Source organism: Cajanus cajan, chromosome 3 (genome assembly GCF_000230855.2).
Source record: "Cajanus cajan strain Asha chromosome 3, NIPB_CcT2T_4, whole genome shotgun sequence".
NCBI lineage: Eukaryota > Viridiplantae > Streptophyta > Magnoliopsida > Fabales > Fabaceae > Cajanus > Cajanus cajan.
In genome coordinates, this window is record NC_138519.1 from 53,112,521 (window position 1) to 53,128,002 (window position 15,482).

Sequence of the window (15,482 nt, forward strand, 5' to 3'; positions counted from 1 at the left end):
GTCTTTCATCTCTTTGTGCTTAGGGCTTGTCTTCCATCTTTGGAAGTGTGATGCCCTTTCCTTTCTATTATTTGTCATTTTTTCTTTTCACATATTTCTGTCCAATTCTCCAAGTATGAGTGTTGATTTGAGATTAAATTCTACACCTAAAATTGTTACCTATCATTTTCTCTATGTATCTTCTAAATTTTGTTCACTTTACATTTGATAAATTGTGTCTTCTTTGGTTAATTTTCTTCAAGACAGCAACGACAATTTCCTAAATATCCAGAATCCTAATAACTTTCAAGAGGATTCATATCACTTATATTATATAATAATTTATATTTATATTTATGTAACATACACCCTGAATAGTAAAAAGAAAAAGAAAAAGAAATAATAAATTCCAACCACGAAATGTTAACCCATTCTAGACAACCTACGAATTTCTCATTTGAAGAAAATAGAACCCTTAGTGCACCTTCCAGCCCCGGAAGCCCCGTTGCCTTCGTTCATCCAACGTTCGCCAGCCTATAGCCTTCGTCCTTCCAACATTCGTCTTCTTTTTTCTCTGCCTCAGCCCTGTGCTCGCGTGTTTGGCCGTTGCATAACAATGTCGCACTGCCAGTCCACCGTCCCTATCAGCTATGCACAAAAAGGGTTCATTCTTACTGTTTAATAGTACTGCATATTACTAATATTAACCAAAAAATAAAATTGCAACTCAAAGGATAGTAGCAATAGCAATTTAGCATAATCCTTATGGCTATGCCTTGTCTATGAATTATGGAGTTGAGAATTTTATAAGATAGTGTGACACTGAGTGATACTAGTAAAAGCAAAATTTCTATTTCCATTGAAAAATCTAAGGCTAAAATTAATGACATTCTTTTTCAAAGCTGTTAATAAAGTGAAATACACGGACTCACTCTAAAATACTTTGGCTTTGGCATGTGAAGAAAAAGTGATGGGGTTGAAAGTGAAAAAGGTTGAAAAGTTTAGGGGTTGACGACAAAAGTTTAGGATTTATATGAGCAGTGGTGACAAATTTTTGTGTCACTTTTGTTGACCATGACTTTTTGAGAGTCCAATTTATGGTCTTTAAATTTGGGTTTGAGCATTGGAATTTTTCCGTGAGCATATATATATATATATATATATATATATATATATTAAGTTGCTATAAATGGATAAAATGTGGAAAGTGCTTTTTATTAAAATGTTCTTTGCTATAAATGTACAAATTCATCACGAGTTCAATATAAATGATGTATTGATACATGTTCCATTAAAATGAAAAGCAAGAAATATAATGAAATTTACAAAAAAAACCAAGAGTTAAATAAAGAATAGAGTACAAAACATTAAACAAATAATGTATTGAATTTGTGATTGTGAATAATTGATGCCTAACAAAATGACGATGTGTACCTTGGGCTTCTAACCAACAACAATTTCTATATTTTGTTATAGTGAAATGCAGTGCAGAACTTTTCTCCTAATCTTTAGCTTTTTCTCTTCAATGTTTTCCCTCCTTTTTGTCCTTTTCTTTTTCTGATACTTGTAAGTGGCATTTATGGCCAGAAGTATATCCTTGTATTTCACATTTGTAATAAAAGATATCTCATTATCAATCTTCCATTTTTATGTCACCATCTAATCACATAATCTCTTCAGTCACATATATTTGACCATGTCAACCTATTATATCTTCTCTCATTTAACTGACTAATCTCCCCTATATTTTGATTCTATTTTTTTCTTTTTTCTTTTTAAATTCAAAATATTCTTACATAAAAATCTAGTTATTCACCATGATTCTATTTGTTTTCTTTTTTCTTTTTAAATTCAAAATATTCTTAGATAAAAATCTAGTTATTCACAATAGTAAGGTAGAACTTATTGTGCAATACGAGTTAACTCGCTAGATCAATAAAAGCAACAAAAATGTTGCTTTGATTGGAACCAACATGACATTCAACTAAATGGGAGATAAGGATTAATCCAAACAAATGGTTATAGCTTCCAAGGACATAAGAATGTCTATTTAGATATTTAAATGGAAACCAAGGTTACCCGTTGTTAAGAATTAAAGTGTATCTTATTTCCATTTCATTTAGTACCGACTCTCCCTTTATTTCATTTTACTTGTTATTTATTTATTTATTTCTCTATATAGAGCGTATGAAATCTCCATTCAACCATGCTGAAAACAGATCTACAAAATGCAAAAATAATCTTCTCACACTCTTATCTTTTTTTTACTTGAATTGAAGCTTATAAGCTATATTTAATTACACGTTTGCATCTTTGAACCTCCATTAGTTAATCTCAAACACAACATCTAAATGTGTGAGAAAATAAAATTTTCGATTCGTCGAACACTAATCGCAAATAACCTTCAATGAGTCAAAAGCAAGAAAAGTGTTGCTTTATTTTGAAACCTAATTTATATAAGTTAGTTAAATTCAACTCAACTAACTTTCGAACTATAATTCACACACACACACATGTGCTTCACATGTGTACATATACTATAAGCCGGTGTCGGGTAACATGAAGTAGCTGACTAAGTGAATGTTGAATAACAGCATAAAGGCACTGATATTGTGAAAATAAGGATGAAGTGAGATAAATTGAGTAGCCAAAGCCAACAAGGCAAAGCATTGTTTGTTGAGTACATGGAAGTGGAAAATAAGCATTAATGTGGAAGCTTAGGTGTTGAGAGTGGAAGATCAAGAAATGAAATACATGGGATTGGGAAGCTTGAAAGTGCGTTTGCCCAAACACTCTCCCTGAAGATCGCTCCATTGGTCTCCAACATTTCCCCATATCCTATACCCTTCTCCTTCTATCGCCTTCCGAATCGCTGATTTGTATCTCACAGCACTTTGCCCTTTGTATTCGGGACTCCTACAACGAATTAATTAATTAATTAATTAAGCATCCATAACCAATTCTCCCTTATGCTAATAAAATTTGAATCTAATTGTTGACTTTTACCCCATGCCATGATTAGTCAACCATTGCATAATTGACCCAAGACAAGACGATCATGCATTTTATGATTAAAAATATCATAAGAGGTGGTCAAACGAGACTTTTCCAACGAAAAAGTGATTTGTGTCTGTTGTTTGTTTGGCTTTGGTTGTCTCCATATCAAGACGAATTGTAAATAAAGTGGAACCTTTCAAACTCTATATTAATTTTGCATGCACGGACGCTGACTAAGACACCATACGGAAGCAAGCAATTTTTTTGCATTGTCAGCATGGCAGTGTTGGTATAGTACAACCAAGAAAAAAGTTTTAGTTGACCCAGTCATTCTATTGCCCCGCCTTTTTTTTTTTTTCTCATTCAAACAATCAAATCTAATAACATTATTTCGCAATATCAGTTATGAACAATTGCTCATTTTTAATTTTATTTTATTTGAAAAGTATAGTACTAACTAACCTGTGAATGTTCAACTATTTTTTTCTTCTCTTTTACATGAAAAAATAGACGTACAATTAACTTTTTACTTTTCTAACTAACTCCCGCTACCTTTGCAACAGGACGCACGAGGTATTGACAATTACGCCGACAATTGAGGACCTTGAGAGTTGAGGGTTTGGGTTGTTAAAGACTTAAAGAGAACAAGTAATACATTTTATTACTTTTTATTTACTGCTATGTTTTGGTAGTTATTTAAAAGACTTAAGCCTTTCAATAGACCAACATATATACAATCTTAAAACATTAGTAAAAATAAAAATGATACTCTTAATATATTTACTTGAATAAATTGATCTTTTAAATTTAAAGACTTTGATATAAAAATTTTAACTAAAAGGTTTATTTTTTTTGAAAAAAAATAATCTAACTTATTTAATAAATATTTAAGCCTGTTACCTTAAACTATAATTCTAATAAATAGACTGCACTATTCGCATTCCTAAATGCATGGTCCAAAATTAGTGGGTGGACATTGCACACGCACTTAGAAACAAAATATTAAGTTTAATACATCTAAACGGTTTTCATTCCTAATGGGATGACAAACACTTGAATATAATATTTTTGGTGTCATCATAAGTGTCGTTAATTACTTGTTTAGTTCATTATACCACTTGTAGAATTAATTTTATTTATTTATTTGCAGGAGCACAAAAGTTATGCAATTTCTTATGAAAGATTTTTAATTTTCTGACCTCATTTTCGCATTCTTATTTTAAGTAGTGGAAGTATATGTGGGATTAATTATATGAAAGAAGGCAATTGGAAGAGTCTAATTAAGTCATCCAATGTAAAAGAATCCAATGGCAGTTGAAAAACTGGACGTAGAAATGCATGATTTCTGCACATTTTCCATGTCCTTTTTCTTACTCAGACAATATTGCATTATTAATTGAATGAAGTTTCATGTATCCACTACCCCTAAATATCAGAAAATAAAGACTAGGAAAATGCCAAATGCTTCGGACAATGGACTTAGTCAACAAGCAGGCATGTTTTCTCTACTCCTGATTATGCTATAAAATGAATATTGGTACTTACATATTATATGTTCTTATATTATATGTACGTGTGTGGTGAATTTAAATTACATGAAATATTTTTTCTTTCAAGCAAAAATATAAAAGGTGTATTTATTTAAAATTTTGACGAATTAATAGTATATTCTAAATTAAATAAAAAATATTTTTACTTATTTTAAAACAAAATCACTTTATTATAAGTTAATTATTTTTGCTTTACAGTTCAATATTATACTCAGATAAATAGGTACCTAACTCCACTTATTTTATTAGTTGCCGACTTTATGTGCGTGCACCATGTAACGAAGAATTATAAATAATTTAGTTAGACCAACACAAAACAATTTGGTAAACATTTTTTTATATAATTCTATATGAATATCTAGTTTATGGTCTGTAAATTATTCAAGTATATATATTTATATACTTCATTTTATTCAAAAAAAACACTGTGTAAATTCGTGGCAAAACATTATTCACATAGACGAATAACCTATAGTAGTTATGAAACGTAATGCTATTCGCATAAATCACTGACCAATTAAGTTGTTTCGTAAGTTTTATTCATTATAAACTGGAATATAATTTTAAGGAGGGAGATTTAATATCAAGAATTAAAAATTATAAAGAAAAAGTAGTATAAAAATTAAAATATGAGAATGAAAATTATAGTAAAGTCTTAATAAAATTTGAAATGGAATGCATGTTGTCGAAAAAAGTTTGACTGATCAACATGTAAATTAATAATGGGTGGATAGAGACGAAAGGAATACAGGAGTGCTTCTAGGAAGTTACGCAAGGTCAACAAATAATTGGAATCCGCATCATACCATCAATTACACCACCTGTTTTATCTTCTATCTTTGCTCATTACCGACCTATATTTATTTTAGGTGTAAATCTATATTTGTTTAATAATTTATAGATAATTTTAAAATTATTTTATATGTAAATTTAAATTAATAAAATAAAATATTAAATAATTTTTAAATTTTTTAAAAATTTATAGATTTAACTTATATGTATTAAAAAAATTTAACTCAATTATTTATCATTAAAATTTAATATAAAATATCAGTTATTAAATAAAGTAAGTTTAATTAAATTTATTCTTAAAATTTTAAATTTATAAATAATCCTAAAATTATTTTACAGATTTCACTTATATTAAAAATTTTAAATTTAATAATTTTATCATTATATAAAACATGTTTTATTAAATTAAATAGAGTAAATTTAGTTAAACTTATTTTTAAAATAAATAAAAAATTTATTAAAGTTTATATATATTCCATTTTTATTAAATTTCCAAAATAATAATATATTATAATTTTAATATTTTTATTATTTTTTAAATTAAAAAATGTTTATTAAAATAATAATAATAATATCTGCTAGTGAGACATTAATTAGTTGGATCCATTACAATTTGATACAGATCATGTCTATCTCACATAATGAACAGACTCCAGATTAAAAAGAATAATTCTGTGTTTGATGCGTGTGAAATTCTAACTGTTATCTGAGCATTCCAAAGATGCTCTTTCGTCTTAACCATTATAGGTTTTTCTTATTTTAAGTATAGCAGTCCCTATCAGCTGCCTAATGAAGTTTTGTGGGACAAATTAACCAGAACCATAGGTGGTACCTAAGAAGATAAAAGTATAGCAATAATAGCATGAAAACTATAGGTTTAAAAAATGTGCGTAATTACCTCAGAATAAGACGTTCATAGCCTACGAATCCTTCGTTATGCAAGTTGTCAGTAGTGATTTTAGCAAGAGATTCGTCTCTACCTGTTAGCAAGAACACTTTGAATCCTCTCGCTATCAACGCGTTAAACAATACTTTCACGGCAACATTTGCGGGACACATTCCTTTCATAATCCACGCTTTAAATATGGCTGAGTCAAATGGGTCGCACCTGCACAAATATTAAGGTCCTGTTAGTTTTTCCTTTCATGGAAGATAACTTTCTATTTTTTTTTTTTTTATCATGTGTCAAATGACGTATAATTATAACTATACACAAACAACATGAAGCAGGTAAGATAATTTCATGTCTTACCAAATAATTTTTTGCTTTCATTTAGTTAATAAAACAACCACGTATTAAAATATTAATCCATGTGAAACTCAATTATTTTTAGTTACCCGAATCGCTTTGCTTTGTAATAAGAAACGTTGGAGATGCAAGTGTCATCAACATCGAGAACCCAAGCATCCATGGCATCGGAAGAAAGAGGGAGGTCGGAGGCATAGAGCAAGATGTGTTCAACGATGAGGTTAAGGTCACGGTAGTATTGTCCAGAAGACATGTAGTTCTGAACGTGGGTGTGGCACTTAGGTGGGACAGTTCGCCACGGACGCACATTGTTGGATTCAACGGCCAGCCTCCAACTCAGTGCGTACCTCTCATTAGCCTCCCACTCCGACTCCTCCCACTCCGACTCCTCATCACGCTGAGGCTGAGGCTGAGGCTGAACCTTCTCTTTCTCCTTATGGCTCAGCAACACTTTGGGGAATAAGGCTAGCAAGTACGTGAGTCCCGCAACTATTAGTTGCACAATTTTTATCTTCAACATCATGGTGTGTGTGAAAGGGAAGCAAAGTTATTAGGGGGAGGAAGAAGGTACGTGGTGGTTAGTTGGCATTAGCTTAGCTAGGCCCACGAGAATTGGATGGTGAAGGATGGGCAAAGAATGACCTGGGCTGTGGGACTTTTAATCACAAAATTTCTGGACCCCACTCGAAGCTTCATCGAAACTAAAGCGAAAACCTCATTCTCCTTCCGCTACCATAGTCACTTCCGTATTTCCACAAGACCTGTCATTTTTAACACATTTATCTGCTCTAGATATATTGCATTGTGTTTGTGTATACCAGTTGGAAAAATCACACTCTGGTTTTTTTTTTATTAAAATAAAAATAAATAAATAGCAATAAGCAATTATTAAAAGGTACTTCTTGTGTGCACAATTGTTTTTAATTTTCCTTAATTTTATGGTTAAGAGAAGTGTAGATAGAAAAAGATTGAAAAATTATTAAAAGGTATATATGTCTAATGGATAGGACCGAGGATTTTCGCAACTAAAATCACGATGGTAATGACGCAAAAATATATTTTTATGAAGTCGTCATCAATATTTTATTTTGAGGAAAAAATATTGAAAAATCTTTTAAAAAATGTGGTCATTGGAAATAAAGTTGGATTCAGAAGTCACTTACGTGTAAAGAAGATATCAACTCCCTTAAAACGCCTCTTAAACAGTACTTTTAATTAATTATGCAAAATTATATAAATTTATAAATATTTATTTTATCCCTAAGAAAATGTATTTATTATTTTTTTTAATGTGAAATAGGCTTCTTTTGTATTTTTATTTAAAAAAAAAGATTGGATAAGAAATTAAACTAACAAAAGGTTAGTTATTAAACTCTTAAAATTTGATAAAATTAAAGATAGAACTTGCTATTCAAATAATATTATTCAATAATTATTATTGTTAATTTTTCGTAAAAAGATAACTTTTGTTTTACTTTATGCGTAAAAGCTTATAATAGCAGGTAACTATCTATAAACTTTCATGACTTACAATATTAAAGATATTAAAGGTAAGAGTGCTACTCAATTAATATCGCAAATCATTGCACCAGTTAAAATAATTTATACATGGAATATACTCTTTAATATTTTTTAATTAAAGAAACAAAATTTTTTATAAATATTTTGATTTAGCAAATGACTAATCAATAAACCGTTACAATAATATTAAAGATAGAATTGATATTCAGTTAATGTTATTAATATTTATTCTTTGATATTATATTAAAATAAAACTTTCATATTCGTACATTTTTACTTTATTAAAAAAAAGAATTTAAGTTAGCAAAATTAATAAATCCTTACAATAACATTAAAGATAGAATTGTTTTTCAGTTAATGTTATTGATATTATATTAAAATAAAACGTTCATATTTGTACATTTTTATTTTATTAAAAGAAATTTACACAAGAATTTAAGTTAGCAAATGACTAATCAATAAATCCTTGCAATAACATTAAATATAGAATTGTTATTCAATTAATGTTATTAATAACTGTTTTTATTTTATGAAATGATAATTTTTTACTTTACCTCATGCATAAAAGGTTATGATAGCAAATAACTATTCTATAAACTTTTATGATTTACATGATATTAAAGGTAGAATTGTTACTCAATTAATATCATTAACCATTAAAAATAACTTATGTGAAAGAGAATTATTTTCATATTTTTTATCTAGAGAAATAGATTTTGCATAAGGATTAAGTTTGCAGATGACTAGTTATTACTCTTACAATTAAATAACGTCATAGATAAAAGTGTTATTCAATTGACGTTATTAACGATCACATATTAAAGTAAATTTTAAAGAATAGTTTTTTCAAGAAAATAATTTACTTTAAACATAAAAAATTCATGATAGCAAACGACTATTCTGTTGGTCCTAGTTTACTAGAATCTAGAAGAGGGTTGAATAGATTCTATCCTAAGATGACTCACTTTTTAAAAAATCTTGATAAAGATCTATCAAGATATCTAAAATTCAACCTTTACTCGATTTGAATTAACAAAAAATAGTAGATTACAAGGTTTATTACCAACGTATCAGAATATCAAAGTTAATGTAGCAAAACAATCACTTGTAACCAAGGTTGTTTTTATATTACCTTCTTTTTAATCAATTTCAACAAAGATCAGAGTTAGTGCTACAATCGAAATTTCATATCTTAGAAATATTTAAAACCTTTAAAAAAGAAATTTAAAATATTCTTAAAGATAAAGGTAAGAAGATAAAGAACACAAAAATTTATATTGGTTCAGTCATCCACTTGGCCTACATCCAGTTTTCCCTGATTTAGCACCCCACTAAATCAAAGCACCCCACTAAATCAAAGAACATTTACTATAATATTGTTTACAAACACCTTGCACACACAATATTACAAGAATTCAAACAAACATCAATCTTGATACCACAAGATTGAAAACAAACAAAATTTCTATACCCACAAAAATTACTGGAGAAACCCTACTCGAGATTTCAACATCTCTTGTTGAGACACCCTATCTCAAGAGATATACCAATCAAAACGAAAATACAAGTTTAAAGATCAGAAAGATGACACCTAATTTCATGTAGATATTGATCTTTCACTTTTGAATACACTTCTTGAATTTCTTCCTTCAAGAACTCATGTTCTATCTTTGCACTTCTTGAAATTTCAGAAAAATTCTTTGATAAGCCTTGAATCTTGTTTCTGAAAGTAATTTTTTTCTCAAATGTTTCTCTTTCAAAAGATTTTCTAAAGTTCTCTTTTAATTTCAAAAAAGATAGATTTTATAAAGTGCAAGATGTGATTTAGTTATAAAGAGTAATAACAGAGGTAATCTATTACCTGATATGGTAATTTGTTACCAACTCTTTAAAATTGAACCAGAAACATAAAATCACCAGGGTAATCGATTACAGGATATGGTAATTGATTATCCTAAGCTTTCTAGGATCCATGATTGCCTTTCATTTTGTGGTAATCAATTATCTCAAGTGGTAATCGATTAACCCATTGAAAACTTTGATTCTTCAGCCTTATTTCAAGAAAAAGAGTCTGTTTTAATCTATTACTAATTAACTTTGGTAATCAGTTACCTCAAATAGTACTTGAAAAACATTTTCTAGTAACAGACGTGGTAATCTATTAACACAGAGAACATTTGAATATCCTTTTCTAATAACAGATTTGGTAATCTATTACCTTGAATATGGTAATTGATTAACAATATTACCTTGAAAACTCTTGTTTGAATTAAGTCATATTTCTATGTTTAAACACTTGGTAGTAAATTACCCTTTTCAAGATAATCTATTACTTTATGTTTACTCATGAAAATACTAAAAAATCAAATTCTTGGTTTTTTAAAAAACTTGATTAGTTCTTGAATTAAACATTCATTATCACCAATCAATCATAAACAAACACACACATAAGCCTATATATATTACAATCAATGCAATATCCTTTTGCATAGGCTCAAACACCATCTATACATTAACATCATCAAAACTAAAACTTCTTGAGGAGTCTTAAAGTCATCTCAATGATCTCCATTATCTCAAAATATTCTATAAATTCTTATGATTCACGTGATATTAAAGGTAGATATGCTAATCATAACATCACAAACCATTGCATAGAAGAAGATAATTTATATATGAAATAAACCTCTTTTATTATTTAAAAAAAATAGAAAACTTGTATAAGAATTTAAGTTAACAAATGGCTAATTATTAAACTCTCAAACAAATAGTGTCAACAGTAAAATGTCATTTAATTGATACTATGTATTGTTGTCCATTTGAATAACTTTTAAAGAAGCTTTCATGTACTAAAAAAATTTAATTTATACATGGTTTATGGTAACAAATGGTTTTGTAGAGGCTAAAGGGATCTTAATAGTCAAATTATTACTTGTTTAATATCATGAATGTAACATCCCAATTTTCATAAATTATATTAAGGTATTTTAGAAACTATTTTGATACTTAAATGTATTTTATAAATATTGTAGACACCTAATTTTGTCCGGGCATACAAACAAAGAAATGAACTTCTATTATCAAATAAAGGAGCTCCCAAAGCCTAGGAAAACAACATGATATGACATCAGAAGGCTTAAAGCCCAATAAGGGTGATTTAGTAGCCTAGAACGGGCCGTTTCCAAACTGGAACGAGTCGTTCCAAACTACTAAAATGGCATATAAGCCCTAGATTGGAATGGTTCGTTCCAACACAGGCTGTTATGAGTAAAATTTGAATCCAAAACGGGCCGTTCCACTTTGAGAACAGGACGTTCCAGATTCACATTTTACCCATAACAGAATTATCCAGAATGGGCCGTTCTGAATCCGGAACAGACCATTCTGGTCAATTTTGACACTTATAAATAGCATACTTGTTAGAAAAGAATGGCACAATCCAAGAGGGGGGGTGAATTGGATTCTAAGACCCTTTAAAAATTTCAGAGTATTTAGGATCTTTATTTCACTTAAACTTTTCTAAGACTGAATTTTCAAATGAAGCTTTTTTAAAGACTTGTTATGGAAGAATGAATTCTATATGCTTTCTTGATTACAAAAATAATGAGGTTCAAATGTAATGCTTTAATTCAGTTTAAACCACCAATATTCACACACACATGCTAATCAAGAATCATCTTCTTTAATGTACAATCAAGATATTACTCAAAGTAAAAGATAAAGGTAGAAGAAGATTGCACGAGTCTTTTATCCTGGTTCAGCCACTCCACATGTGACCTACATCCAGTCCTCAATCAGAACCTGATCAAGATTTGTTCCACTATCTTTATGAAGAAGGTTTACAAGCATACCACACATGCATATACTTCAACACTCAAGATAACCACTTTCTTGACCCCAAGAAAGCACCCCTTGTAGAAACCCACTACAAGAATCCTTACCACTTGAGAAACCCTTCTCAAGATTTTACAAGTACTCACAAAGAATTAAGGAACGAATTCACCTGGAATTCAGAAGCAAATCTTAATCTTCCCCTTTCAAGAATGTGATGATGATGATGATCCTTTCTCAAAGTTTTTCACAAACGTTTTTCTTCTTGGATTCACAAAGAAAACTCTCCAAGATGGTCACAAAGACTCCACAAAAACGCTTTTCTAAATTTGATTCTCAATTCTAACTCAGTTCTGAAGTTTCTAAAAGTTCAAACTATTTATATAAGTTTTAGAACCAGATAATCGATTATTTTAAAGAATAATCGATTATTTTGTTCTTCAGGTTTTCTGGAAACCAACAAAGAACAATATAATCGATTATTTTGCTGGATAATCGATTATTCCAGAGAGTTATTTATGGGATAATCGATTAATTTGCAAATAATCGATTATTGCAGCAAGGCATCCCATTTTGCCTGTTGCTGGAATAATCGATTATATTTAATGATAATCGATTATTTTGAGTTAGTTTTCAAAACTTCGTTTTAAGTCTTTTAGTCCTTTTAACTCATCATCATACACTCTCTAATTAGTTTACATATAGATTTTGCTTATGCACACAACACTCACAACACATAAAATCATTCAAAACAATTTATATACTAATCCCTATTACATAGCACTTTCTTTGACTTTGTTTTTGTCTTCTAAGTTGTTATTGTTTGTTGTTGTCCTTGACACACATTTTGTGATCATCAAAACTCCTTTAAGCTTCAGAGATAATGATAGAAGTGAGTGGGAGAAGTGATGATTGAACTCCTCCAAGCTCCTTCTAGGCACGGATCCACTTCAAAGGAGATACTACCGAATGAATGAACACCTTAGGAAGGTGAGAAGCTTGCGGAATGAAGGCCTAAGCCTTGAAGGAAGCATCCAAGCTCAAGAACATCAAAGGATTGCACACTTCAAAGAAAAGGAAACTAGGTTTTCCTAAGGTTTTTGAAGGCATTCTCTTGGTTTTCTCTCTTGGATGAATTCGGTGACTCTTGAGGGAATTTGGCTGAAGAAATATTCAGAAAATTCTCATATATCAAAAGTGATTACAAAGTGTAGGAGAAACACTTTAAGTAGGGACGGTTTTGGCACCTAGACTAAACTACACAAGTTGGCGCCTAAAATTTGAATTCAAATTGGAAATTTGAATTCAAATTTTGGTGCACATGGGTGTGGCCGTGAGTTTAGGTATCTAATGTGCATCTAGGTCTGATTTGAGAGTCATTTAGGGTTAATTTGAGTGTCACATGTTCAGCCACCAATTGGTGCAAAACATGTGACTCAAATGTAACTTAAATGGCTTCCAAATTAAACCTAATTTAACCTAGTTAACCTACTTTAGTATTTCTTGTATTTTCCTAATCTAATGACCTAAATACAATGGTCAAACAAATACAATGGAAAGGAAAAATTACAAGAATGAAAATGAGCCCAATATTGGGTACCAAAAGCCCAAAGGCCCATGATGCCCAAAACTAGGCCCAACAAGCCTAAAACCTAAAATGCTACTCTATGTGGTCCAAAATACAAGACCAAAATATATGATACCTATACTAACATGATGTATACAAAACATATGAAAATAGCTATAACAAAATATGGCCCATGAAAAGTTCAACTTGGCCTTCCTAGGCCCATTGGGCCCGATGGGCCCTGACTGGCCCAAACCTTCATGTCTAGCCAACTCCTCTTGGATCTTTGAGTATGTCACCTCTTGCACTCCAAAGCATGATTCCATCATCCCCTCCCTCTTGAAAAGGATTTGTCCTCAAATCTCGAGGATGAATGGAAGAAGAAAAATTAACACCTACATATAAAACATGCAAGGAATAAGAAGTAACATGGTAAGAGAAAAGATCATGGATCCTAAGAGGAGTCCTAGTATCTAACCTAACAAAGAAAGATAAAATATTAGACTCTCTAAAAATAGGCTCCTCTTCTAAGCATAACCTAGAAGTAAAACCTAAAAATGTAAGAACACTATGACTAAGACAATGAAAAGACTGATTTTTAAACACTACAATATCTTGCCTAAAGTACCCTAAATGGTATCCTAGGCTTTTCCTAAAATATAAAGAAAATACTACTAAAAAACGTCCTAAACAATTTTGGATTTGATTGTTTATTAGATACTCATAGTCATATATTCTATTTTTGTCTTGTAGGGAAGGAAACATATTAAGTTCAAAAAAATAAGAACTTCCCATAAGATCAAGCATAGAATATAGTTTATTACAATTTATATCTACTAAACAATGTAAACCAAAAATTGGGTGCTTTATGAAATCCAAAGAAATACTTCCTTCCTTGTGCACCTTCAAGGAAGTAGTATAAGGAGTAACACTAGGTATAGTCCACTCCTTCTTCACTATATCTCGAAGTTGAGAAGAATTCTTTACTTGAAATTCATTTTGTTCCTCATTCTCAACTTTAAGATAAGTGGCAGCATTAGGATAAGAGTCAAGACTTTTATGAATAAAGAGAGTTCTTTTCAAATCTTGCTTGGTCATAAAATAACTCTCCTTGGTCACAAAGGTTTTAGTGGAATCCCCTTCTTCCACACTCTTTCCTTCTTTTCTTTCTTTATTTCTTTTTCTTTTCATTTGCTTTTGATCCTCAAACACTTGGGGTGGTGTTAAAGGATTAAAAACAATTTCCTTATTTTTATGAGTGAAGGTTATTTTGTTAGTAAGGCCATCATGTATAGTTTGTTTATCAAATTGCCATGGCCTACCAAGCAAAATATGACAAGCTTCCATAGGGATCACATCACATAAAACTTTGTCTTTATAATCCCCTATAGAAAACTTGACCTTCACTTGTTGATTCACCTCCAATTCCTCACCTTCATTGAGCCAATGAAGTTTATAAGGGTGAGGGTGAGGAATGGTGGTAAGGGCTAACTTGTTAACCAACCTTGTACTACAACAATTAGAACATGATCCACTATCAACAATGAGAGAACAAGTTTTTTTAGAAACTAAACATCTTGTGTGAAAGATGTTCTCTCTTTGTGATAGTGAAGTGGGACAAGGTTGACTTCCAAGAAGCCTTTTGACCATAAGAAGATCACCATCAACAGGATATAGCTTTTCAATTTGAGGGTCTTCCTTACTAGTCTCACTATCACTTGAAGTGGTAGAACTAGATTCATCAAGGCTACTATAAATGTCTTGTCCTCTCAAAATCATGACCTTTTTAGTTGGACATTGAGAAGCTATATGGCCTCTCCCAAGACATTTAAAGCATTTGATGTCACTAGTTTTACTACTAGAAGTGACAACATTTTTATTTTTATCACTTTCATTTTCTTTTTCTTTTTCAAATCCCTTGCCAAGTTTCTTAGAAGAGTCAAATTGACCCTCCCTCTTGTAGTCCTTCTTAACATAAGAGCTAGATTGAGTTTTT

The 15,482-nt window shown here is 30.4% G+C and overlaps 1 protein-coding gene across 2 annotated transcripts; it reads right to left on the bottom strand.

Annotated features, from left to right (window-relative positions):
- Positions 1-300: 300 nt before the first annotated feature.
- Positions 301-7,423, bottom strand: LOC109793173 (acid phosphatase 1). 2 transcript variants are annotated; one of them, XM_083070946.1, is made up of 3 exons: positions 6,657-7,423; positions 6,217-6,426; positions 301-620 (listed from the first exon to the last, which is right to left on the bottom strand). In XM_083070946.1, exons 1-3 carry the CDS (start codon positions 7,088-7,090, stop codon positions 455-457), a joined length of 810 nt encoding a protein of 269 aa, XP_082927072.1. In that variant the 5' UTR covers positions 7,091-7,423; the 3' UTR covers positions 301-454. The 2 variants fall into 2 exon arrangements, with proteins under 2 accessions (XP_082927072.1, XP_020208227.1); XM_020352638.3 differs by lacking the exon at positions 301-620 and adding an exon at positions 2,590-2,895 and having other exon boundaries at positions 6,657-7,415.
- Between the last annotated feature and the right edge of the window lie 8,059 nt (positions 7,424-15,482).

What these genes read in the sequence shown, in the direction of transcription:
- LOC109793173 (XM_020352638.3), bottom strand. Translation starts at nt 7,090, where the DNA reads ATGATGTTGAAGATAAAAATTGTGCAACTAATAGTTGCGGGACTCACG. An exon ending in TACAAAGCAAAGCGATTCGG is followed by an intron (nt 6,427 to 6,656) that starts GTAACTAAAAAT and finishes ATATTTGTGCAG; the next exon opens with GTGCGACCCATTTGACTCAG. An exon ending in TATGAACGTCTTATTCTGAG is followed by an intron (nt 2,896 to 6,216) that starts GTAATTACGCAC and finishes AATTCGTTGTAG; the next exon opens with GAGTCCCGAATACAAAGGGC.